At 36.4% G+C, this 26,754-nt stretch overlaps 2 protein-coding genes across 2 annotated transcripts in view; one reads left to right on the top strand and one right to left on the bottom strand.

Moving 5' to 3' along the window:
• The window catches only part of LOC140166118 (nuclear pore complex protein Nup205-like), a 71,230-nt gene extending 57,592 nt beyond the window's left edge, over positions 1 to 13,638 (bottom strand). Inside the window, 3 exon segments of the mRNA XM_072189504.1 lie at positions 8,035 to 8,083; positions 8,085 to 8,175; positions 13,611 to 13,638. Coding sequence (XP_072045605.1) covers positions 8,035 to 8,083; positions 8,085 to 8,175; positions 13,611 to 13,638 — 168 coding nt within the window.
• A 254-nt stretch (positions 13,639 to 13,892) lies between these two features.
• Positions 13,893 to 26,376, top strand: LOC140166120 (uncharacterized). Its single transcript, XM_072189507.1, has 2 exons — positions 13,893 to 14,015; positions 24,665 to 26,376. The coding sequence occupies exons 1-2, from the start codon at positions 14,013 to 14,015 to the stop codon at positions 25,334 to 25,336; spliced, it is 675 nt and encodes a 224-aa protein (XP_072045608.1). The 5' UTR covers positions 13,893 to 14,012; the 3' UTR covers positions 25,337 to 26,376.
• The last annotated feature ends 378 nt before the right edge of the window (positions 26,377 to 26,754 follow it).

The raw sequence follows: 26,754 nt of genomic DNA, 5'->3' as shown, positions 1-26,754 counted from the left end.
AGATGTACCACTATTGCTTGTGCGTGTATCACACGTGGACGCTTACTGTCTCAAAAGAACCAAATGGACTATAAAATGCATATTGACCTTTTTTTGCTTCATCCCAAAATGGGTCATCTTACCCAAATTTTAAAATCTAACTTGCATTCCTTTTGTCATTTCCATTCCAAAAATGTGTACCTACATACACTTTTTTTTTTAATTTCCTGCCAAACAAAGTCCTACATGTACGTGAATCCTTAATTTCAGATACATAGGCAACTATAACTCCTCAAATAAAAGGACGTAATAAGAAAATATGTGCTGTTTTTTATTCTAGTTTCAAAAATATACATTGGGGTTTTTTTAAATGTTGGTGGCCTAAAAAAGTTAGCAAAATGGAGTATATTCAGGCTACAAAATAACCGAAGGCACCAAAGGCAATTGCCATCGGTGCCCCTAGCAGTTGCCTTGATGCCCTATTAATTGCTGCTATTCTTTAACATGTAATTGCCTTGTAAAATAGATGTACCCTTTCAAAAGTACCTTGAAATGGGTGCCCTTCAGAATCCTTCTGAGTACCGTATTTCGTCAAATAAATGCCCCCGGGGGGGGGCAGTACATTTTCCCAAGGGGGGGGCATTTATTCAAGGTCAATTTTAGAACGATAATTCCCATTAAAATCATTAGGTAAACTTAAAACTCACGCTAAAATGACGAACTATGAACTAGAAACACTGACTTCTGGTTCACTTCCGGGTTTCCAATCCAGATTTTCGCCAAAAAGTGACGCTATTATCGACCATGTGGGCAACTTAGTAAGCTTACTACACAAGATAGCATGGAAATATCGGCATTTTTTAAACATCTTGGTTGAAAAAAGTGGTGGGGGCGTTTATTTGAGGGGGGGGCGACTATTTGACGAAATACGGTATATTGCGCTTTGCATCTATACTAAAATATTTTCCTGGAATTTCTAATTAACATCAAATTCCTTTATTATGAAAAACTCAAACCATCAAAATTTTAATCATTTTCCTGGAAACAAGATCTATAAATACATATCATTGATTAATAAAGTTTACTTCGAGGACTGTGAAATGTCAAAAATATAAATTTTTAATAATTTTCCAAATTTCCATAAAATTTGTTACTATATCACAAATTTCAAAACATTAAAACTATTTGATATATCAGAAGGCCATTCCTATTCAGAATGCAATTTGATGTGTCTGATGTAGTCTCAGGTACCCCAAAAAATACTGTGCAAATGTTGCTATCCGATCCCTTAAATTTCCAAGATATGTAACCTGAAGAAAAAACAAGGTGGTTCTTAAACCGCAAGCCTCGCCTGCTTTCGCGACTGTCTGCTTCAAATGCGGCAAACAAACATGACACCATCCAGAGGTCCACAATATGGAGAGTGGCACCCCAGGGACCCACAATAATGAATTTGTAAAAATAGCAGTCACCCGTCTTCGCGGTCACCGTCTTTCGCGGTCACCGTCTTTCGCGGTCACTGTCTTTTGCGGTACTGATATTTTATATAATTTTTTTTAAATGTTCTATTTAATGTGGTTAGTGAGGTGAGAGAATATTGTCATTTAGAATTACAATTGAGAAGGTCAGATGCAATTTCAATGTTTGAGTTAATTTTGTTACCTTGGGGTGCACCCCATTTTCAAAGTTGTGGTGCAATTTCACCTGATGCAGCTTAATTTGAAGTGCAGTCTCAGAACAATCAAAATAAATTTACAATTTTGTAGGACACTTACGTTCCACATGGGCCTAAATATTTTGCACACTTATCCAACATTTTTAAAACTGGGGCAACTCCCAGGGACCCAATGGGAAAATGGCGTAAATTGCACTTTGCATCTGGACTAGAATATTTTCATGGAATTTCCAATTGACGTCAGATTCCTTTATTATGATGAAGATCTCAAACCATCAAATATTAATCATTTTCAATGGAAACAAGACAAGATGTTTTTTATAATTTAAATTTCCAAGATATGTAACCTGAAGAAAAAACAAGGTGGTTCTCAAACCACACGCCTCGCCTGCTTTCGTGACTGTCTGCTTTAAAATGCAGTAAACAAACATTTGACACCATCCAGAAGGCAAAACCTGTTCAAATTTTTGAGATATTAATTTTGAAATATACCCAAATATGGAGAGTGGTACCCCAGGGACCCACAATAATGAATTTTAAAAATACCCAAAAAACTTTTATGAGTAGAACCCCAGAGTTCTTTTGTTTTTTGTATTTTGTTCTCTCTCATTTGGCACCTAACAGAGGGTGACACCATGTTGTTCGTTTTCGAGATATTTTAAAAGTCATCACTTACGTCAGCCCAGAAGACATAGTGGCATCACTACCGAAAATGGCCATTTTGAGATAATTGCATCGGAAGTTTTTGCAACTTTGAAACGTTTGTCATACATTGCCTTGATTAAAATGTCCCCTTTTCTTGTGAATGGATATATGAAAATATAAATATTTAAGTTACATTTAATGTATAAAATACATTGTTGTCATTCACCAATTAATTGTAATTAGCAGCGTTCGAATTAAAAAAAAAAAAAGTGGTTGTCCACCGGACAACCAGGTAACAGTTTTTGGTTGTCCGCCAAATATTTCAGTTGTCCGTGATTTTTCAAACAAATTAGGCTACAAAGTTAGACATTTCTTTCGATCTGCTCCTGAAATCATCACTCGTCATGTTTTTGTTTTCGCAAAATTAACGTATAGTAAATGCTAAAAATGTGCTAATTATAGCGGATGCAAAAAACAAAAAAACATTTGAATGGTTTGATTTTGTTTTTAAAAATTGGTTTTATTCATCGTAAAATTAATATAATTATGGAATCAGATATTATTTTTAAGAAAATTTACTTGAAATGTAAATAAAAATAATATTTTCAGCTTGTGATAAGGCCAAAAAAAAAATTGTTGTGTTGCCCTCCCAAGCCTAAAATCTGGTAGTACAGCCGGCCGGATTTTTTTTTTTTTTTTTTTTTTACAACTCAACCATTTGATACCTACTATTTCACAGTAACATGAGTGAAGAGAGGCATATGCATAATATTGGCTGTATTTTCTACCCAATGTTGAATATTTTATTGAAGTAAATATTAATATTAAGACCCTTCACAATTAATTCTTAGTTTATTATTTAAAGATTTTAAAAAAGGCATGAGGTAACTTAATTATTTTCTTCATTTTGAAACAAGTGGTCACAGCCCAATGTCAACATCTTGCATGGTACATTTTGGCACTGCAGATCATATTGCAATTATGGTTGATTTTATACATTGATAATAATATGTGTTATTTGTTTGTTCAGGATTCATGATCAAAGTAAGAAAGTAGCAAATTAATGTAACAAAAATGTCATTTAACAGAGAAATGACAGATAAAAATCAAATAATTAAATATTTTGCAATTCTCAATTTTTGATGCGGGCGGGAAACAGGAAACTCAAAATCAATTGTGAAGGGCCTAACATCCATGTTGTTGGGATTCAATGAGTAAGTCCTACTATCCAATTAAAGTACTGGCTTGGGGCACAATCTTTTTGGTGAACGTCAGGGATCCGGGAATAGGCTTGGGGGTACATGTATGATATAAAAAAAAACATTTGTTAAAAAAAATTATTACAAAAAAAAAAAAAAAAAAAAAAAATTTGAAAAAAAAAAAAAAAAAAAAACGGGCCCAGATTTTCGCGATTTTGACCCGGCCGCGGAGGGCAACACAACATTTTTTTTTTTGGCCTAATAATACAACATCAACCGCACGCGCACGCCAGGACAGTACATCATTAAAATTACAGAGTTCCATGACTTCCACATATCGCTATTTACAAAAGAACTTGAAACTTTGTATTCTGTCATTTTTGTGAATGCGACTGCTGAAGGAAATTTCCACTCCACGTGTTCTGGTTAGCCTCTTCCCAATGACGCAGTTAATCTGTCCTGTACCAGAATACGACAAGGTGCATATATGGTCGAATCCAACCAAAAGTGTCCACGGGTCAAAAATAAAAGTCCGAAATAAAAATGTCTCCACAATTTTTTCCTTTTGCCCATTGATTGATGACATATTGGCCTTATAGGAACTAAAAGTGCCATTACTAATCTTGCAAAATAAATCCAGGACGTGTGATAGTAAATGTGATATCAAAACCCAATGTTACCTACTGAATACCACTAGGATGCTTTCCCTATCGCAATACTAATCAACCTAAAACAAATGGAATATTCCCATTAACGCTTTTTTCGTGTAATGTAGACCACAGGGTGTCAGGAAAATGCTAGCTCAACCGGAAAATATTTGTTTTTATTTTTATAACACGATCAATATGATCTTAGTCAATTTATGCTAGTTTGTTTTTGAAAATGAAGTTTAGGTCAGTTTCTGTATTTTATTTATCAAATGAGTATGAATCAATTTACACATTGTATAAGAACGAGTAGGATATATGTTTTCAAGAATAATAGGAATTATATGCATACACCTAACGCTTTATACAATGAAAAGGTGAAGAAACCCGGTATTCAGTAGGTAACATGATGAGCGATTTAACAATATCTATATTGCGTTTAGAGGTTTAAATTTGGCTATTATGGTAATGCATTAATAAAATGGTAGTTTTAGATCTCTTTCAGATGGTACGTCCAAATGAATAAATGCTATTACCTTAGATCAAAAATTTTGTGATGCTTTTTAGCAAGATTTTGACCACTTCATTTTGATATACAAGTAGTTAATCAGCAATTTTACATAATAAATAATTGTTGAATGAATCCGTATATGGGTAATAATAGTGTCCTGGGGTACCGCTTAAAGTTTTTGACAATTAATTTCCATTGGTAGGGACACTTCATTACACATGTCATGTGTTATGCTGTATTCGTAAGTAACATTTCAGTATTTGTAGGTAAGAATTAGACTTTTGGTGGATATTGCAATCAAAACTTCATTAATTATAAAGCACTTTGAATGTATTATTTTCTTTATGTGCGTTTATTGATACTTTAGACCCTATCATGTATTAATAATGTCGGTTCACAGCGGTTGAAAGAGGATTGAAGTAAGAAACAAAGGCACTAAAGTGACTTTAATTTGCTTAATTGCACATAAATCGCTTAAAACCGTTATTACAGACTTGTGAAGTCCATCTTGGAGTCAGTTACGTCTTGTGGCCTTTCGTTTGAGGGCAACTACAATTAGCTTTATACCAGGGTCCATCACTGTGTTGTCTAGATCATGAGACAATGAGAACAGTCGTTTTTTCTATGGTATTCGTAGGTAACCTTAGCGAAAACGTCAAAAGTTACCTTCGAATAAATCAATTTGGACACAAATTACTCAGAAACCAGAAGGTCGGTAAACATTTAAAATGAAGCACACATGACAGTTGACAAATCCAAGTATGTATCCCCTTCTAATCTTCTTTGAATCTGATTTTTCTTTCAAATGAGCAGACTGTCGTCTATTTCAGTACATATTTTTCAACAATTAAGCCGTATTCAGTTTTGCATGGTGGGCATGTATGTGAATTCGCAACTTTCATTGACATATGATTTGATAGCAAACATTCAGGCCTTCGTTATGTACCAATATGGGCATTGGCATGAATGGCGGTGTTTCACTAATACTGTCATGATGTCAAATTGTATTTATAGTTAACATTCGGTTACCGAAATTTACCTACTGAATACTTGCTTTTATTGTTGACATCTCAGAAATATTTAAACGCAGGCTATTGAAACTTGGTAGAAATAAAGAGTGTATTACCCTGCACCTATTGCTTAACTATTGTTTACTATTCTCTCACTTTGTGGAAATGACACAGCTTTTAACATGTATTCGGAGGTAATGCATATTTTTTACCAAACCTACCTTTGTGCCATTTAGAATTTCTGGCAGCTTAACACAATAATAAAGATGTCCGAATGCAATGCATTTCAGTATTGGACATATCAAAGCTTGTATCAATTGCGCATTTATTAGTGATTTCCATTTTTTAAAGATATATCTAGAGCAATGAAAAATTGTATTCGTAGGTAATGAAAAAAAATACCACTCAAAAAATTATCACAAAAATTCATAATTATGTACAAATATGTGAAAAATTGAACAGGCAATCTTTGAATACTCACCTTTCAGGAAATCAATTTAGATTCAATTCAATGACTTCTTTTCATAACTGATTTAGATGTTTTTAAAAATACTGTAAGAAATATTTTGAAAAAATGGATAAAAATAGCATGTTTTGAGGTCTCTGTGTCTAAGTTTTTCACAGAAGGGGGTCTTATTATATATGGCGCGAAGCGTATGATCAAGGCGAATAAACACAATACAAAAACGAATGCCAATTTATTAATTCCTTTAAGTTATGGCCCTGAACATGCCGTGTACACTTCTCGTTGGATTTTGTTTACATCAAGAGTTGTGGAATCATCAGCTGGGTTTTCCCCATCATGTCGCAATGCATACGAAACTACAAGTTTTCGGGGCTGTGATTGCTTGCATAAAACAACAATATAAATGAGAAATTGTTCATCATATAGCCACCATCTTTTGTCACCTGTGTAAAGATTATGTAATGTATATTAAGAGCCAGTCTCCCTTATTATGTACCCAAATCAGGGGGTTGTGATACAAAAAAAAATAGAATTTTCTCTAAAAAATAATTTTGGTACATATTAACACCAACAACACTCATGTAAAATATGAGCGTGCACAGTGCCCTCGTTCAGCTTTAAATTGTTCGATCGGCTTCTAATTGGAATTGTACAGGGGTCAACGAACTTTACTACATAGGAACACACATTGTAACTATAGGCTCTCGGTGGCCCCCCAGGACGACCTCTGAATTAATTCAAACTTGGCACATGTTAGTTTTGTGACAATAGGAACATTTTAAGACTAGGGACAGATGAATCCATTGACATGAGGGGCATCTGATGCACCCTAATAATCATCCTGTTTCAAAATGACATAAACTTGTGTATCATCGGCGTAAATCATTCTACCAAGACCATGAGAATCTATTATGTCCTCAAGAGGAGAAGTATACATTGTGAATGACAATGGGCCGATGACAGAGCCTTGTGGTACTCCTTCAAATGGTGTATGCGGTTTGGAAACAGAGTCATTAATTACAATTGATTGAGAACGATTATTGAAGTAAGGAGTGAACCAAGTTAAAACACAGTCGGAAATTCCATATCTTTTGACAAGTCGATCAAGGTAAATTTTGTGATTTATAGTGTCAAAAGCAGCGGAGTAGTCAAGAAGAATGAGCACAGCTTCATTACCTTTATCAGTAGCAAGTAGCAGATCATTGTAAACACGGAGTAATGCCGTCTCGGTACTATAGCCGGGCCTGTATGCAGATTGCATTTTTCCGCGAAGATTTCCACTTACAAGATACTCCTGTATTTGAGATGCACAGGCTCTCTCAATTGTGGAAGGTCAAGTTGGCGACGGGACGATAATTTTTCAATATTTCACGGTCGAGATTCTGTTTCTTAATCAATGGCATAATGCGAGCTGATTTTAGAGCGTCAGGGAATTTTCCATTTAAAAATGACAAATTAATAATCTTTGTGATAATTGGCAGAAGTTCGTTCAAACACTTTTGAGAATCCATGTTGGGATGGGATCCATACTATAGTTTTCGAGATATTTCATTTCACAAAGTATTGCAAATACATTACATGTACGTTTTTTTAACTATTAGGAGTTGAAAATTTTGAGACATTCATTTGGAAAACGCCCAAATATGGGGAGTGGCACCCAAATAAAAACACTACCCTTACCCACCTTGCCCTATTTTACCCTTACCCAACCTTCCGACCACATAATACCTCATCCCTAAGTAGCTCGCCTAATTAGCCAGTGATTCTGTGGCTGCGTCTTGGAATAGCGAGCCAGAATAAGTGAAAGAAGTAATTTTGTTTTGTAAAGAACTATCGGCAGATGTTCTTTCCCAAATAGTGCATAAAGGATAGACTGTCAGATACTACTCAGTGTTAACTCACCGGATTTTGTAACAGGGAAATAAAATCAGGTTTGTGTTTATGGCACATTTTCCAACTCATAATATGCATCTGGGAGTTTGTTAGATAAGGCAGCATTGACAGTGATGTATAGTTCCTTGAATGGACTCCATAAATTGGAACCTGAAAACATAAAAGGGTTTTAAAACAATATCAATTAGGCTTAAAAAATGGTTATGTCTCAAAGCACATGCGCGTAGTTCGTTTTTCTTAGCACGTCCATGTCAGCTGAAACAGCAAATTCATTTTTCTTTGTAGTTTTTTGTCGTAACATCATGAAATTCTGAGACAAATTTGGAAGTAAATTTACTTGATTCGATACTTGCATTGATTAGGTTGATATTTGTATGGTACTTCAAATGTGTAAATCAATCATAATTTTATGCTGTGTACTTTCGAACACTCGAAAATGACATCTTAATTCAAAATTTTGTTTCAAAAAATCTTTAAAAAAAAATTAAAATCTTTAAAAATACCTCATTCCGCATTTGTTTTTGAAACTGCCATGGACTTTGAGACATAGCATTATTTTTTTTTAGCCTAACAAGTAACAACAATATAAAACAAGTAAACTGAAGTGATGAATAAATCACATGGCGGTGTGACGGGTTTCCTTAAATTTCTGGGGCAGACGGTCTAATCGGGGATATTCCATTGAGCCAGAGGGGAGGGATACTATTATATATTGGTTTTTTTAAATAATGTACATTTTTTAAATGTTGCTAAAATAAAAAACTAATAAACTATAATAGTTTATTAATCAGTGTACAAATTGAGAAAAAAAATCAGGTTATCCGGCGGATGACCAGATCATGAAATCTGGTCGTCCGCCAGAGCTTTTGGTAATCCGTATATATCCGCCAAAATTGGGATTTAATAAAATATCATAACTACTAATAAGCAGGGGTGAAATTAAGTGGGAGACGGGAGCCGTTTGGCCCACAGACACTCTGAAATGACAACTGGTTCCATCTCGATTTTAGTTGACCAGGGGACACTTTTCTCACAAATCTGGCCCCCTGGATAGTGAACCAAAAATATCAAATTACAAGCAAATAGTGCTTATTTAACTCATCCAGCACATCTTTATTTTTATTGGCCCCTTGGTAATTGGAAATGGCCCCTGGTTCTTCCAAACCTTGGTGAACAAGGGGCCCACTTTTTTTTGCCAAAATGGCCCCTGGTTCAAGCTCTCTTATTTTCACCCTTCCTAATAAGTACTCAAAATAAAAGAAAAGACACAAATCATAATCTTGATTCTAAAATGTTTGGCTGATGTCAAAGCCTCATCATCATCACAGGTGCCGCTACTGCGCCCACAAAGCCACAGTACTAGTTTGGACTGAAAGAAGGCCACACAGCGCACACTCAAGCCTTAACTAAATATGTGGGGATGTGGTGGTTTGAAACTTCAAAGCTTTGAGGGGTACAAAGACTAGACAGAACTGGAAAGCAATGTGATTTTTTGTAAGCTTAATAAAATATCGGGAGTCGGGATTAAATCATTTTTATACTGCATGAAGGTGAAAAAAGTGTGGGTGTCCGACGGATAACCTGCAGTGAATTTCTGGTTATCTGTCGGCAAATCTGGGTTTCACTTAATTTATACAGTTTGTGTGATTAACTTGACGCGCGCGATTCACTGCTTCTAAAGGCCAACGAAATACGCACATGTACGTCACTTCCTTCCAAACTTGAGGTGAACCAAATTATAGGGTATCTCGCGCTATTGTCGCCATGGTGTCATGCAAGTAGTGCCGTACTATTACGCTGTCTTTCCTATTTGGCGAGAATGACAATTTTGACCTCCTCGTCTGTTTACAAACAGAGAGGTAGACAAAAGACTGTTCCGCTTGTCCAAACACTCAACAAGTATCAGAAGGATGGTCCACAATAGCGTGATTCACGTAACATGAATAGGGATTAAAAAGCTGTCAAGTAGAACCATGTGCTTCTTTTGTCCAATTTGCCATGAAGTTTTCATATGGAAACAGTTCAGACCCAGAACACGATCATGTCAGAAATTGATATTTTGTTCTGGGACTGATTATTCTAGACATTCGCTTTTCGTATCTCTTTCCTTGTTGAAACGGTATATAACGTTGCGTTGGGACCTACTCTGCCCCAGGACTCTGCCATGTTTGGCCGAGTAACGGTACATAAACACAGCCTTTTGTGCCTGTAGATTACTTAAAAGGGCACTTCGTGATCCACAGCCTCATCCCCCCACTTTTCTTTTAAAAAGTTGAGATTTTTATATCACTGGAATACTCTGGCTACATAATGTTTATGTACAAAATATTTCTTGCAGATTGATTCGTTTAGCAAAGATATCGTGAAATTTGAATTTCGTTCTGGTGCGCCAGAACGAAATTACAACGTATTGTCTATGGAGCAGTGTAATACACATAATCATGCATAACTCGCAAACGCAAAATCGGAATCAACTGAAATTTTGGGAATATGCTTTTTTCGTGGATATGTACTGAAAAATGTCATAAAAAGAGGATGCTAGGATCACGAAATACTCCTTTAATTAGTCATTGTCTGTAAAGCTGTGTTTATACTCATTTTACATGGGTTACTCAACTTATGTGTGTAATTTCAGTGAACGTTGACCGACAGAGGGTGTCAAATATAGGCCTACGTGTCGCTTTTGAAAAACAGCAAATCATGCGCATGCTCAGCATGCAAATACGTCAATACGATGGCAGATTGGCGATTTAGTACACTATATGCGTGTGATTCAGTTTTCTGCAAAAGTGATTGAGTATAAATGCATCTTTAGAAATGACAGGCGATTGTGTGTTCTCAAGTGCCAGTGGGTTTTATCATGTTTATTAATTAGCGACCTGACACACATTCATTTCGGTCCGATTTGTATTGGTTCGATCAAGCATCAAATGCTTGTACTGGATCGTTCAAGCATGTTCAACACATTTTTCAATGTAAGTGCCTCTGGCCCTAGTAGAAGTAAAAACGGATACTGTGGCCAGAGTTCTAGGGCTAGATTATTCGGACTATCATGACATTGTGTATCATACATCAATTTTCAAGACAGCGGTGGTTGATGGAGTTGCGGATCATTTTATTGTGATTGTGGACATCAACATTACACCGACTAGAAAAAGGAAAGTTAAAAGGAAGGTCTACCTCAGAGACAAGGCTGATTGGGAACAGATACAGAACTGTCTTCAAGACTTTTTACCAGAGTATAGTGGTGAAACGGCTGGTTTTGGTGTGGAAGAAAAGTGGACAAAATTCCACGAGAAAGTCCTTCAGATCATGGGCGACTATGTCCCTCATAAGCAGTCATCGACCGCTATAACTTACCTTGGTTTAGTAGAACGCTGAGACGTCAGTGCAGAAGAAAACAGAGACTTTATAACATTGCAAAGACTTCCGCAGGAAATCAGATTGGGACAAATATAACTCCATGAGAAAGGAGGTTCACCACAGTCTTAGAGTTTCCAAGATGAACTACATTAGGGACACACTGGGTGAAGCGCTTAAGGAAAATCCCAAGGTTTTCTGGAACTACGTGAAAAATCTCAGGCGCGAGGATCTGGGTGTAGCTGACTTGGAAAAAGATGGTGTCATTATTAGCGACAGTAGAACCAAGGCGGACATCTTGAACAACCAGTTTGCTAGCGTGTTTACCTCGGAAAATTCTGATGAACTACCTGATCTTGGAGAAAGTCCTTATGAAGAGATCTCGCCTCTGGTCATCGACAACAATGGGGTGGTAAAGCAACTCAAAAATCTGAATGCATCTAAGGCCCAAGGCCCCGATGAGATACCGCCGTGGTTTTTGAAAATGACGGCTGACAGCATTTCACCGTTTCTCACGGACATTTATCAGACTTCTATTAATACCGGGCAAATTCCAACTATGTGGAAAGAAGCAAATGTCACGCCAGTTTTTAAAAAAGGGAAGAAAACTGATGCTTCCAACTACAGGCCAGTGTCTTTGACGGTTGTGATCTGCAAAGTTTTGGAGCACATTGTCGCCAGTCATGTGATGAAGCACGCTGAGATCAACTCCATCTTGAATAATAATCAGCATGGTTTCAGACAGAGACGATCCACTGAGACGCAGCTTGTCTTAACCGTGAATGGTATCGCAAAGGAGCTGGACCAGGGTAATGTCGTCGATGCAGCGGTGCTTGACTTCACCAAAGCGTTTGACAGGGTACCACACCGAAGACTTGTCCATAAACTCCGCTTCTATGGGATGTCAGGGCAGATAGCTGACTGGGTGAAAGACTTCTTGACAGGAAGAACACAGCGGGTCATCATTGATGGAGTGGCATCTGATCCAGCCAAGGTGATGTCCGGAGTACCCCAGGGTACAGTGTTTGGGCCAATAGGTTTCTTATTCTACATTAACGATCTGCCAGCAAAGCTGTCTCGCGGAAGTTCGATTGTTTGCAGATGATTGTTTGTTGTATGCTCCGGTTAAGAATGGTAATAAATCCTCCATCCTTCAAGAAGATCTTCATACACTGGAAGAGTGGCAGAACACCTGGTTAATGTCTTTTAACCCAAAGAAATGTGTTACCATGACCATTGGGATGAGAAACCCCCCACAACACAGCTACAACTTCTGTGGACAGACACTTGAGAGCGTAACTACACATCCATACCTCGGTGTTACCTTCAACAACACTTTGACCTGGGGAGATCACATCTTGGAAACCTGTAAGAAAGCATAGCGTGTCTTGGGGCTAGTGAGACGCAACCTATGGGGGTGTACAGAAGATGTTAAAACAACTGCTTATTCAACGCTCGTGCGGCCATTGTTAGAATACGCCGCCTCTGCATGGGATACAAAGATTCAAACAAACTCCAACAGATTAGAAAGAGTGCAAAAGCAAGCTGCCAGATTTTGCAAGAGGGAATACAGCAGGGAAGAGGGACAATGACCAGAATTCTCACAGAACTGGAATGGAAGTCTTTGCAGACTAGGCGTCAAATCCAACGTAACATCATGTTCTACAAGATCAAAAATGGCCTGGTAGATATAGATTCATCATACCACATCAAGCACCAGACTAGGGCAACAAGAGGGCACAAACAAAAATTCACCCAGATTAGATACAAAACCAGACGATACGGGGACACCTTTTTTCCAACAACCATACCTGAATGGAACAGTTTACCAGAAAAAGTTGTTGAGGCACCAACCCTGGCCAGCTTCAAGAAAGCGATTCAGAAATTAAATTAAATTAGTTGCCGCGTCCATCCACTTAGCAGCAAGAAGTTGGTGATGTTGCCTTTTTTAGGAGGTGTTCTACCGACACAAATATCCAGATCCAGATCCAGATCCAGATCCCATGCATATGCATATTAAATGCATGCATGTCTGCCGAATTCAACAACTGTCACCCATCATTTGAATTTCGGTACACAAATATCATCGTATACAGACCTCTTTATTGAATGTAAATGATCCATAGATGTGGAGATACATTAAAAAAAATACTTAAGACTAAACACAATTAACAGTTTACAGCGTTCATCGTTAAAATCTGATTTAACAAAACGTTCTTTCTTACCGAGATTCACCGCCGTGATGTCCGCCATTTTAAGTTATGGCAAACCCATTCGTTAACCCGGATTAATCAGGATATGGCAAGTGAAAGATAATGCATATAGGTATTTTAAGTACATAAATCGTTAATTATAGACAATTATTTCGTTACATTACTTATTTATTTTGTGTAAAGTGTGTGTTTTGGTGGTTATTTAATTGAGTTTAATTACGTAATTTGTGCCAATAAACCGGTTTAATTATGTCACAGTGCAAAGGTCAACCACGTGAAAAAGTAAACAAGGAAATCAGCTGCTGCAGTGCTGCTGTGCTGCTGGTGATGGTGATTTATTGCAGTTCAAGTTTGGATAGTAATTTTTGCCCTGTCTCAGGATCTTAAACACACTTTTTGAAGAAACCTTAGCACATGGTATGTTGTTTTACTTTTTTTATTTAAAGGCCCATTCAGTGATTTGCTCATCCGGATGATCGTAAAAATCATCAAAATTCAGATTTTGGTACCTTTGTAATTGGCATAGATGTGCTAACATAGCCTGCTAGTGGTTCGGTCGAAAGCCGTGTATTTTAGACAAAATAAAGCATTTGCATGATTCTGGACTTTTGATACTGACAGTACAAAAAGTCCGACTCGAGATCGAAAGAAGCTCACTCTCCACGTACCAACACGCGTTGCGTATTGTTTCTACTACTTATTACATCAGTAGCTACTATTTTAAACAAAATACACAATTTTAACTGTTTTTCATATATGAATTGACCGTTAGTTTGCCTCGGTGACCTTTAATTGCTTATTTTGTTTTCTACTACAAAAATTAAGCGTCTGTTTTAAATCAATTTAGACTCTACTTCCCCGTGTTAGAAACACTGGACTAGGAAGTTTTTCCAGTCGATTGGTGGCGCACTGTACTGAAAATCTCGATTTTCTCGAGTCGATCTGAATTGAAGTAGAAAACCTTTCTAAAACTTCTGTTTTTGACTAATTTGTCGATGTATTCAGGGAAAAGTGGTTTAATGAAATTCTGTAGACTTATTCTTTATTTCTAAGCAACTCTGACAAATTTCCATTTTTTCAATGTTCCTGTGAAATCACTGAAAGGGCCTTTAATGTTAATGAAAGAAAATGTGTAACTATAGGCAATATTTGGCGTTTCTTTACTTTTAGGGTTTTTTATTCTTACATGTTATAGCTGCCAGTGCCTTGTGGAAGTACAGTATTATAACCCTAACCCTATTAAACCCCTAACCAGTGCAGAAGGCAGCTATTACATGTAAAAATAAAAACCCCTAAGGAATGCCCAAAATTCTACACACAGTATTTGCGTCGAACTACTAGTATGCAAAGCTTTTACTTACAGGAGTATTTCGTGATCCTAGCATCCTCTATTTATGTCATTTTTCATTAGATATCCACGAAAAAACCTATTCCCAAAATTTCAGTTGATTCCGATTTTATGTTCATGAAGTTATGCATGATTATGCGTATTACTGCTCCATAGACAATGGCAATGCGTTGTACCAGAACGAAATTCAAATTTCACGATATCTTTCCTAAATGAATTAATCTGCAAGAAATATTTTGTACATAAACATTATGTAGCCAGGGGTTTCCAGTGATAAATATAAAAATCTCAACTTTTTTTGAGAAAAGTGGGGGGATGAGGCTGTGGATCACGAAATGCCCTTTTAAAAAGCCTTTTAAAAAGCCTTAATGTACGATTTCCGTCAAATTTTAATTTTGTTATTCTTCATTCAAATTGATGAAATAATATTAGTAATAATTGACAGGAAGGGTTGCTGTCCATTTTAAGTCGAAATAACAAGGTAAAGTGAGAGAAACCCCACTGGTTATTTTGACTATTTAACACACAGTTCTATGGGAGGACATATTATCATAATTTTTAAAATTATGATAATATGTCTAACTTTGCTCTGTTGACCTACAAAGACAACAAATTTGGCCATTTCCATTTAGGTGCAAGTTGGGACATGTGTAAACATTAAAAATATGACAAAAAAATCAGGTTTGTAAAAATTAACCAATTTCATATTATAAGATCATACATTATGGCTTAAAAATAGCCACACGCTTACGGGCGCAAGCACATCTTTTGAAAATTGACCAATCACGAACTTTGGTCGAGCAATAGAGTTGTTCCATAAAGTACGCTGACGCAACAGTGTGAAATGACGGGCCATGAAGCCTTTCGTTTCCCTATTGTTGTAGGCCTATAAATTGTTTTAAACATAAATTGGCAAATGTTGGAAGCAGGAGCGAAAATGGCCACTTGTTTATGCACTACATGAGAAGGTGTCTGGGGATGCTCCCCCTCAGAAATTGGAAATTTTGCAAAATGAAGACCTACTTGAAGCGATTTGGTGGACCATTTTGTCACTATTAGTGTGCTGTAGGTCTAAATTGTTTTAAACATAAATTGGCAAATCTAGCCCTAGAACTCTGGCCACAGTATTCGTTTTTACTTTTACTAGGGCCAGAGGCACTTCTGACTTAATACATTGAAAAATGGCAGAAGCGGAAATGGCCACTTGTTTATCCACTACGCCTGAGGAGTTGGAAAATTTTGCAAAATGAAGACCTCATTGAAGCGATTTGGTGGACCATTTATATATTTAATAGTGTGTAAAATTTTAGTTTGAAAAAGCCGAAAATTTGTGAATGACGGCACGGCCTCGAGTCACCAGCAATAGCTTTGAAGCTCAGCGTGTGCTGCATTGGCTTAGCATGGTTTCTTGGGTGTACATCACATTGATTGTGCGCGTAAAAGTATGTACACGCACTAAGTAACGCTAAGCTAACACAAAACACGCTGAACTTCAAAGCTAGTGCCGGTGACTAGAGGGAGATATATGGACTATAATAGTAGTAAATTCTGAACGTTTCAAGGCTTAATTGTTCTCAAGTTGTAGGAAGTGCCATAGGGTGTCTCCAGTGTAAACTGTTTTCATTAGTATATTGTCGCATTATCACAAAATATTAATATTGACAATAATTGGCAACCTGTTTGACCTATCCATACATCCATTGCTTATTATCTGTGTTTTCAAATCATATTTTGTGGTATAAAATGATTACAAATGTGTAATTTGCAATCATTTATGGAGCAACGATTTCTTTTTTGGCATATTGAAGCTAAACTGGTGACATATGGTAAAACAGTGGAATAAATGCATGCGAAGCGCGCAAACATTTGTGTTTTTTAAGGTTAAAATGACCAGATATGAGGTTAATTAATAACTCTCAGAAGTAGGCCTACTTTAACTTTTTTCATTTGGGGGGGCAAACAGGGGCAAGGGTTCAAAATGGGGGCTCCAGCCCCCCCCCCCGCTGGTTACGCCACTGCTAGTTATTGACCAGGTGGTATCATGCATGACCAAAGATTCACATAAAAAGGGTGTGGTTTTTTCATGATCAGACATAGGGTATTATCTAAACCAAGGAAATATAAGAAAAGGGGTATACCTTGCACAGTTACTTTTACTGTTGATGAAGTAATACACTGCTTACATGTACTGTAGATGTGTGTATTGACAAGGTAGTACACTGCTTACATCTACTGTAGATCTGTGTATTGATGAAGTAGTACATTGCTTACATCTACTTCTTGTAGATCTGTTTATTGATGAAGTAGTACACATTGCATACATCTACTATAGATAAAGATTGCTTACATCTGCTGTAGATCGTATCGTATCATATGTGTATTGATGAAGTGTTGTATTGCTTACATCTACTGTTGATCTGTATATTGATGAAGTAGTAAACTTCTTACGTCTACTGCAGATCTGTGTATGAAGTAGTACATAGCTTACATCTACTGTTGATCTGTGTATTGATGAAGTAGTGCATCACTTACATCTACTGTAGATCTGTGTATTGATGAAGTAGTACATCATCACTTACATCTACTGTAGATCTGTGTATTGATGAAGAAGCTCATAGCTTACATCTACTGTAGATCTGTGTATTGATGAAGTAGTGCATCACTTACATCTACTGTAGATCTGTGTACAAGAATAAAACTGAATTCTTCATAGCCGGTACTTCTCAAGGTCTTAGCAAACTTCCGCCATTGCAACTTAATGTGGGAGACAGCGTCATTAAACCATCTGATAATGTTCGGAACTTGGGCACAGTGTTTGATTCTCGCCTAACGATGACTCCTCACATTAATAGCATGATTTCTTCAATCAATTTCCAGCTCCGTAATAATATTCGCCAGATTCGCCGCTTTTGGACCACAAAACACTTCACACAGTTGTGCAAGCTCTCGTGATATCACGCCTTGACACCGGAATGCTCTCCTCTATGGAGCAAAATCAAAAGACCTTGATCGTTTGCAGTCCCTCCAACACAAAGCAGCCAAACTCATATTCTATGCCGCCAGACTTGATAGCCCCACACCATTAATGCATGACCTTCACTGGTTGCCAGTAAGAGATTGAATCAAATTCAAACTCTGTCTGTACGTCTTCAAATGTTTGCATGAATCTGCTCCTTCATACCTCACAGAATTACTCTCATACAGAACACGCTCATCTGGACCCGTCACAAGATCCTCTATGGATACCAGTCTTCTGAACACTCACATCGGTAAAAATCGCAGTGGTGACATGTCTTTTCGTTCTGCTGGACCAGCGTTGTGGAACTGCCTCCCGTGTAACATCAGGGAGGCAACCTCAGTGGCAACATTTAAAAAATCTCTTAAGGCTCATTATTATTCTTTTTGACTCTTTGCTTTTGTTCATTCTCTTGTTTTTGCAGTGTATCACTTAGCGCTTTGATCTTTTTGTAATAGTGCTTTATAAGCTCTAATATGTATGTATGTATGTAGTACATAGCTTACATCTACTGTAGATCTGTGTATTGATGAAGTAGTGCATCACTTACATCTACTGTAGATCTGTGTATTGATGAAGTAGTACATAGCTTACATCTACTGTAGATCTGTGTATTGATGAAGTAGTGCATCACTTGCATCTACTGTAGATCTGTGTATTGATGAAGTAGTGCATCACTTACATCTACTGTAGATCTGTGTATTGATGAAGTAGTACATAGCTTACATCTACTGTAGATCTGTGTATTGATGAGGTAGTGCATCACTTACATCTACTGTAGATCTGTGTATTGATGAGGTAGTGCATCACTTACATCTACTGTAGATCTGTGTATTGATGAAGTAGTACATTGCTTACATGTGTACTCTAGATCTGTGTATTGATGAAGTAGTGCACCACTTACATCTACTGTAGATCTGTGTATTGATGAAGTAGTACATAGCTTATATCTACTGTAGATCTGTGTATTGATGAAGTAGTGCATCACTTACATCTACTGTAGATCTGTGTATTGATGAAGTAGTGCATCACTTACATCTACTGTAGATCTGTATATTGATGAAGTAGTGCATCACTTACATCTACTGTAGATATGTGTATTGATGAAGTAGTGCATCACTTACATCTACTGTAGATCTGTGTATTGATGAAGTAGTGCATCACTTACATCTACTGTAGATCTGTGTATTGATGAAGTAGTGCATCACTTACATCTACTGTAGATCTGTGTATTGATGAAGTAGTACATAGCTTACATCTACTGTAGATCTGTGTATTGATGAGGTAGTGCATCACTTACATCTACTGTAGATCTGTGTATTGATGAGGTAGTGCATCACTTACATCTACTGTAGATCTGTGTATTGATGAAGTAGTACATTGCTTACATGTGTACTCTAGATCTGTGTATTGATGAAGTAGTGCATCACTTACATCGACTGTAGATCTGTGTATTGATGAAGTAGTGCATCACTTACATCGACTGTAGATCTGTGTATTGATGAAGTAGTGCATCACTTACATCTACTGTAGATCTGTATATTGATGAAGTAGTACATAGCTTACATCTACTGTAGATCTGTGTATTGATGAGGTAGTGCATCACTTACATCTACTGTAGATCTGTGTATTGATGAGGTAGTGCATCACTTACATCTACTGTAGATCTGTGTATTGATGAAGTAGTACATTGCTTACATGTGTACTCTAGATCTGTGTATTGATGAAGTAGTGCATCACTTACATCGACTGTAGATCTGTGTATTGATGAAGTAGTGCATCACTTACATCGACTGTAGATCTGTGTATTGATGAAGTAGTGCATCACTTACATCTACTGTAGATCTGTATATTGATGAAGTAGTGCATCACTTACATCTACTGTAGATCTGTATATTGATGAAGTAGTGCATCACTTAATACATCTACTGTAGATATGTGTATTGATGAAGTAGTGCATCACTTACATCTACTGTAGATATGTGTATTGATGAAGTAGTGCATCACTTACATCTACTGTAGATATGTGTATTGATGAAGTAGTGCATCACTTACATCTACTGTAGATATGTGTATTGATGAGGTAGTGCATCGCTTACATCTACTGTAGATCTGTGCATTGATGAAGTAGTGCATCACTTACATCTACTGTAGATATGTGTATTGATGAGGTAGTGCATCACTTACATCGACTGTAGATCTGTGTATTGATGAAGTAGTGCATCACTTACATCGACTGTAGATCTGTGTATTGATGAAGTAGTGCATCACTTACATCTACTGTAGATCTGCATATTGATGAAGTAGTGCATCACTTACATCTACTGTAGATCTGTATATTGATGAAGTAGTGCACCACTTACATCTACTGTTGGTGTGTGTATTGATGAAGTAGTGCATCACTTACATCTACTGTAGATCTGTGTATTGATGAAGTAGTGCATCACTTACATCTACTGTAGATCTGTGTATTGATGAAGTAGTACATAGCTTACATCTACTGTAGATCTGTGTATTGATGAGGTAGTGCATCACTTACATCTACTGTAGATCTGTGTATTGATGAAGTAGTACATTGCTTACATGTGTACTCTAGATCTGTGTATTGATGAAGTAGTGCACCACTTACATCTACTGTAGATCTGTGTATTGATGAAGTAGTACATAGCTTATATCTACTGTAGATCTGTGTATTAATGAAGTAGTGCATCACTTACATCTACTGTAGATCTGTGTATTGATGAAGTAGTGCATCACTTACATCTACTGTAGATCTGTATATTGATGAAGTAGTGCATCACTTACATCTACTGTAGATCTGTGTATTGATGAAGTAGTGCATCACTTACATCTACTGTTGGTATGTGTATTGATGAAGTAGTGCATCACTTACATCTACTGTAGATCTGTGTATTGATGAAGTAGTGCATCACTTACATCTACTGTAGATCTGTGTATTGATGAGGTAGTGCATCACTTACATCTACTGTAGATCTGTGCATTGATGAAGTAGTGCATCACTTACATCTACTGTAGATCTGTGTATTGATGAAGTAGTGCATCACTTACATCTACTGTTGGTGTGTGTAATGATGAAGTAGTGCATCACTTACATCGACTGTAGATCTGTGTATTGATGAAGTAGTGCATCACTTACATGTACTGTAGATCTGTGTATTGATGAAGTAGTACATAGCTTACATCTACTGTAGATCTGTGTATTGATGAGGTAGTGCATCACTTACATCTACTGTAGATCTGTGTATTGATGAGGTAGTGCATCACTTACATCTACTGTAGATCTGTGTATTGATGAAGTAGTACATTGCTTACATGTGTACTCTAGATCTGTGTATTGATGAAGTAGTGCATCACTTACATCAACTGTAGATCTGTGTATTGATGAAGTAGTGCATCACTTACATGTACTGTAGATCTGTGTATTGATGAGGTAGTACATAGCTTACATCTACTGTAGATCTGTGTATTGATGAGGTAGTGCATCACTTACATCTACTGTAGATCTGTGTATTGATGAGGTAGTGCATCACTTACATCTACTGTAGATCTGTGTATTGATGAAGTAGTACATTGCTTACATGTGTACTCTAGATCTGTGTATTGATGAAGTAGTGCATCACTTACATCGACTGTAGATCTGTGTATTGATGAAGTAGTGCATCACTTACATCGACTGTAGATCTGTGTATTGATGAGGTAGTGCATCACTTACATGATTCATCTACTGTAGATCTGTGTATTGATGAGGTAGTGCATCACTTACATCTACTGTTGGTGTGTGTATTGATGAAGTAGTGCATCACTTACATCTACTGTTGGTGTGTGTATTGATGAAGTAGTGCATCACTTACATCTACTGTAGATCTGTGTATTGATGAAGTAGTACATAGCTTACATCTACTGTAGATCTGTGTATTGATGAAGTAGTGCATCACTTACATCTACTGTAGATCTGTATATTGATGAAGTAGTGCATCACTTACATCTACTGTAGATCTGTATATGAAGTAGTGCATCACTTACATCTACTGTAGATCTGTGTATTGATGAAGTAGTGCATCACTTACATCTACTGTAGATCTGTGTATTGATGAAGTAGTGCATCACTTACATCTACTGTATATCTGTGTATTGATGAAGTAGTGCATCACTTACATCTACTGTAGATCTGTATATTGATGAAGTAGTGCATCACTTACATCTACTGTAGATCTGTGCATTGATGAAGTAGTGCATCACTTACATCTACTGTAGATCTGTGCATTGAAGTAGTGCATCACTTACATCTACTGTAGATCTGTGTATTGATGAAGTATTCCATTGCTTACATGTGTACTCTAGATCTACATGTATGTATTGATGAAGTAGTACATCATTTACATGTGTACATAAATCTGTGCATTGATGAAGTAGTACATCATTTACATGTGTACATAAATCTGTGCATTGATGAAGTAGTATATCATTTACATGTGTACATAAATCTGTGTATTGATGAAGTAGTGCATCACTTACATCTACTCTAGATCTGTGTATTGATGAAGTAGTACATTGTAGGCATCTACTGCAGATGTGTACGGTCAGTACGGATGAAGTAGTGCTTACATTGATGAAGTGGTATATTGCTTGTATGTACTGTTAATACATGTAGCTGTATTGATGAAGTAGTGCAAAGCTTACTTCTACTGTTAATCTGTGTATTGATGAAGTCGTGCACTGCTTACATCCATGTGTAGATTTGCATGTTGATGAAATAGATTGTTTGATATCAAAATAAGCTTCTTAAAGGGCATTTCGTGATCCACAGCCTCATCCCCCACTTTTCTCAAAAAAAGTTGAGATTTTTATATCACTGGAAACCTCTGGCTACATAATGTTTATGTACAAAATATTTCTTGCAGATTAATTCGTTTAGCAAAGATATCGTGAAATTTGAATTTTGTTCTGGTGCACCAGAACGAAATTACAACGCATTGTCTATGGAACAGTGTAATACACATAATCATGCATAACTCAAACGAACGCAAAATCGGAATCAACTGAAATTTTGGGAATAGGTTTTTTTCGTGGATATCTAATGAAAAATTACATAAATAGAGGATGCTAGGATCACAAAATACTCCTTTAATAACCTTTACTAATAATATATTTTTAAAAACAGGGAACAAAATGCAGCAGGAGAAAAATCAAATTATAGATTTTCCCACCATAACATTTGTAGCTATTTAGCTGTGTGTTTCTTGCCTGGGGGACCACTTCTATTTTAATTTGATTTAAATTCCATCATTAAAAAACATATAAAATAGAAAATAACAAAATACAATAAGATGGAGGAGGTACAACGAAAAACAATATGTCTGCATAATGTTGACCCCCTAAACAAAACTGAGAAAAACACTACCTTACAAAAATACTACCAAAAAACAAAGCCAAAACATATTTACTAAAAAACAGTACAAACATGTAGCAAGCAAGCTCAATAAACTTACCATACAATACAATATCAATTTGAATCAACAAGATTATAGATTATAATTTTTCATATTTAGTGACCACAAAAAAATAAGTATTACACTGTCTGAAGATGTATATCATCCACTTTTAAGGACTTTAAAAAAAGTACCTGAAGCAAATATTTTTCCTAAGCGTAAAATGGACCCAAAGCAAGTATATGCTTCCTACTGTAAAAAAAAATTTAACTTTCAGGAGTATAGCTGTACACAAAACCTCCAGTACCACAATGAATGGAGGTATGTTGTGATCAATTAGAGGCCTGAAGAAAAAAATTGAAAAAGGAGTTTTGAAAGAATTTTACTTTCATTTGAACTTATTCTTTTTATATCCCCATGCTAAAAATATGCAGTTTTTAGGGGGGGGGCAGCTACCAAACAAAGTGCGTTGCACCAACAATTTGGTAATTGCCATTTCCCTTGTGTGGCAGGCAAATTATTTCAAGAATGAATGAATAAATGAAAGAATGTTTCATGTCCTGAAACTAATAAAGTTTACGATTCTGAATGATTTTCATGAATTCTTCATGGTTTGTATTTTGTCATTTTTGAGACCAAACGTGAACACTTTATCAGAGAATGTACCTATGGTTTTGTTCATGACATTTACCAAAAAAATGAAAATTATTCCCTTTAATTTGACCAAGAAAATTAATTTTAAAAAGTTGAAAAAAGGTGCAATTCAAATTTTTGTAATTTAGAGGCACATTATGTGATGCGATCAAGCAAAATCACTTGGAATGTGGAAATATTAAATTTTCAGTTTCCTATGGGATAGTAAAAAGCATTTACAAATCTAGATTTTTCAGAAAACCCCATTGAAATTGAACAACTAGTGCCAAAGATATAAGCAAGTTAAGAGTTTCCAAAACAAAAGAAAACAAAAGGAAATATTTCCTTTGTTTGGCTATATCAATATTTCTGAGTTCCGACTGATTTTGCTTGATCGCATCACATGATTGTAGACGTAATTCTAGTGTTATGAATACTTGATGTAAATTGCACGTCATTGTTTCCTATTGGCAGGTGTTAGAGACTGACACATGTGTACACATGCGCGTATTTTGGGGGGCTTTGGGGGTATGAGCCATATCATACTTGAGTACACCTACATGTTTTGTTGGCATTTTTAATCGTCATTATGCAATATCTGTTTTATCTTCTCTGACAGCTTATCACAATGGCTACAAGAATCCTAAAGCTTCCTGGAAGATGGTTTATTCCACAAGTAAAATATTTCCAAAGTCAACCAAAACATCTGCAAATCTTACCAAGATCTAGCTTATCAACAACAGCTTGCAAAAATAACGAGGATGCTGAGAAGCCTAAAACTACCGAGTTGCCATGGCAGAGGTCATCATACAAATATTTTTTGCCGATTCAGACCAGGTGGTCAGACAATGACCAATATGGACATGTAAACAATGTTATTTATTATTCATATTTTGACTCCATTATCAACCACTACCTCATCCATTCCTGCGGACTCAATACGAATGTACAAACTTCGAAGATCGTTGGTTATATGGTGGATACCAGATGTACCTTCAGAGAGCCAATCAGCTTTCCAGAAATAGCACTAGCTGGGTTGGCCATATCACATATTGGCCGATCAAGTGTGCAATATTCTGTAGCCATTTTTGCTGAAAAGAAGAACCAACATGCCAAGTCACATGATGTCAACTATCCTGATCATAATGAAACAGCTTGTGCTATTGGACAATGTACCCATGTTTTTGTTGATACATCTACAAATCGACCAATCAAATTACCAGATATGATGAGGGAAGCATTGGAGACAATTTCTTTAAATAATGGAACAAACCCCACTAGCAAATTGTAGCTCTATGTTAACCCCATGAGAACTACTTGCCGATTGGCCAAAAAGAAGTTTTCATTATCAATTGGCCCAATCAGCAACATTGTTAGAATAATTTCACCACACAAAAAACTTGGGGTGAATTATTTCCAAAGCTCCATTCTGATTGGTGATTAAAGTGAAAATGTCATGTAATTGACCAATCAGAGGCAATGTTAGATCAGTAGGTAGTCCTCAGGGGGTTAAAATGAATCGGGGCTCAAATCCTTGTGAGAAATGTTTTGTCAGTGGCAAAAGGTACCCACGAGGGGGTTGGTTACTCAGGCCTGTAGCCAGAATTTTTTCATGGAGGGGAGCAAATGTTCCAAATGCAGACCTTTTCAAGAGAAATCTTCAATCTGGCCAAAAATAGACCTTTATCTCCTCTGCAATTGATATTTGGATCCTTCTTTTTTAACAAATTTCACAGAAAGTTCATGATTTGGGGTATATTCATCAAAATATTTGACTTTTTTTGTGCCTAATTTTGCTATTTCTTTACAGACAAAGCAGACCTTTAACAAGAATTAAATGGGCATATCAGATTGTTAAAAAAAACCTTTTTTAATATAGACAGTGAGCACCAATAACTCAAACTAAGTATCGTGGGCACATCAAGTTTGAATTTTAAGTCCATAGGTTGATTATTAAAAAAGTTTGGATTTTTTTAACAAACGCATTTATTTTTTTCACGCCCTTGAAAATTAAGGGGTAGGGGTTACATTCTTCTTTGTAGTACCTTCTGATCAAATTTTAGGAATGTTACAAACCGTTTGTCATCCGAAAATTGAGTTTTTTCGTGAATCTTTTGTCACAGCAAATGTCAATTTCCAGTGACCATTACAAGAAAAATAAATGATCAATATGGAAAATAATGGTTTTGACTGAATTAATGAGTAAATGTGATAAATGGATCATGTTTAATGGGTATAATCAGTGATTCTAAATGAAGGCTCCAAAATTTTTTGTCACAAAAATGACCCAAAATCAATATTTTTCTCAAAAATTATACTAGATACAAGGTTTTAAAGCCATATTATAACATTTTCATACAAAATAGATTAGCATTTCTTTGCCATAAAATGTTAGTTTTTATTGTCAGATATATCCCCTTTTCTTTTTGAGCCGAACAACTACTGCAAAGCAAAGAAAATTGGAATTTACTACCAGCGCATATGTCGCCAATACGTACCACTCCTTCGGTCATGTTATGGTATGGCCCTTTGTTGTGTAGATCACCGTCACAGACGCCGCGTAACGCATCTGCGTGTTATGAACATCGTGTATGCGTTCGACTAATAATTCCATCGTAATAATAAAACGCTGATTCAGGAGTTTTTTTCAAAATCTCGGATTTTGACAAAACTACAGCACCTAGAGTCTTGATTTTTTCAGGGTATATT

This window comes from Amphiura filiformis, chromosome 12 (assembly GCF_039555335.1).
Source record: "Amphiura filiformis chromosome 12, Afil_fr2py, whole genome shotgun sequence".
In the NCBI taxonomy this organism is placed as follows: Eukaryota; Metazoa; Echinodermata; class Ophiuroidea; order Amphilepidida; family Amphiuridae; genus Amphiura; species Amphiura filiformis.
Note: the sequence above shows the minus strand (reverse complement) of the source record. Positions and strands in the feature narration are given on the sequence as shown.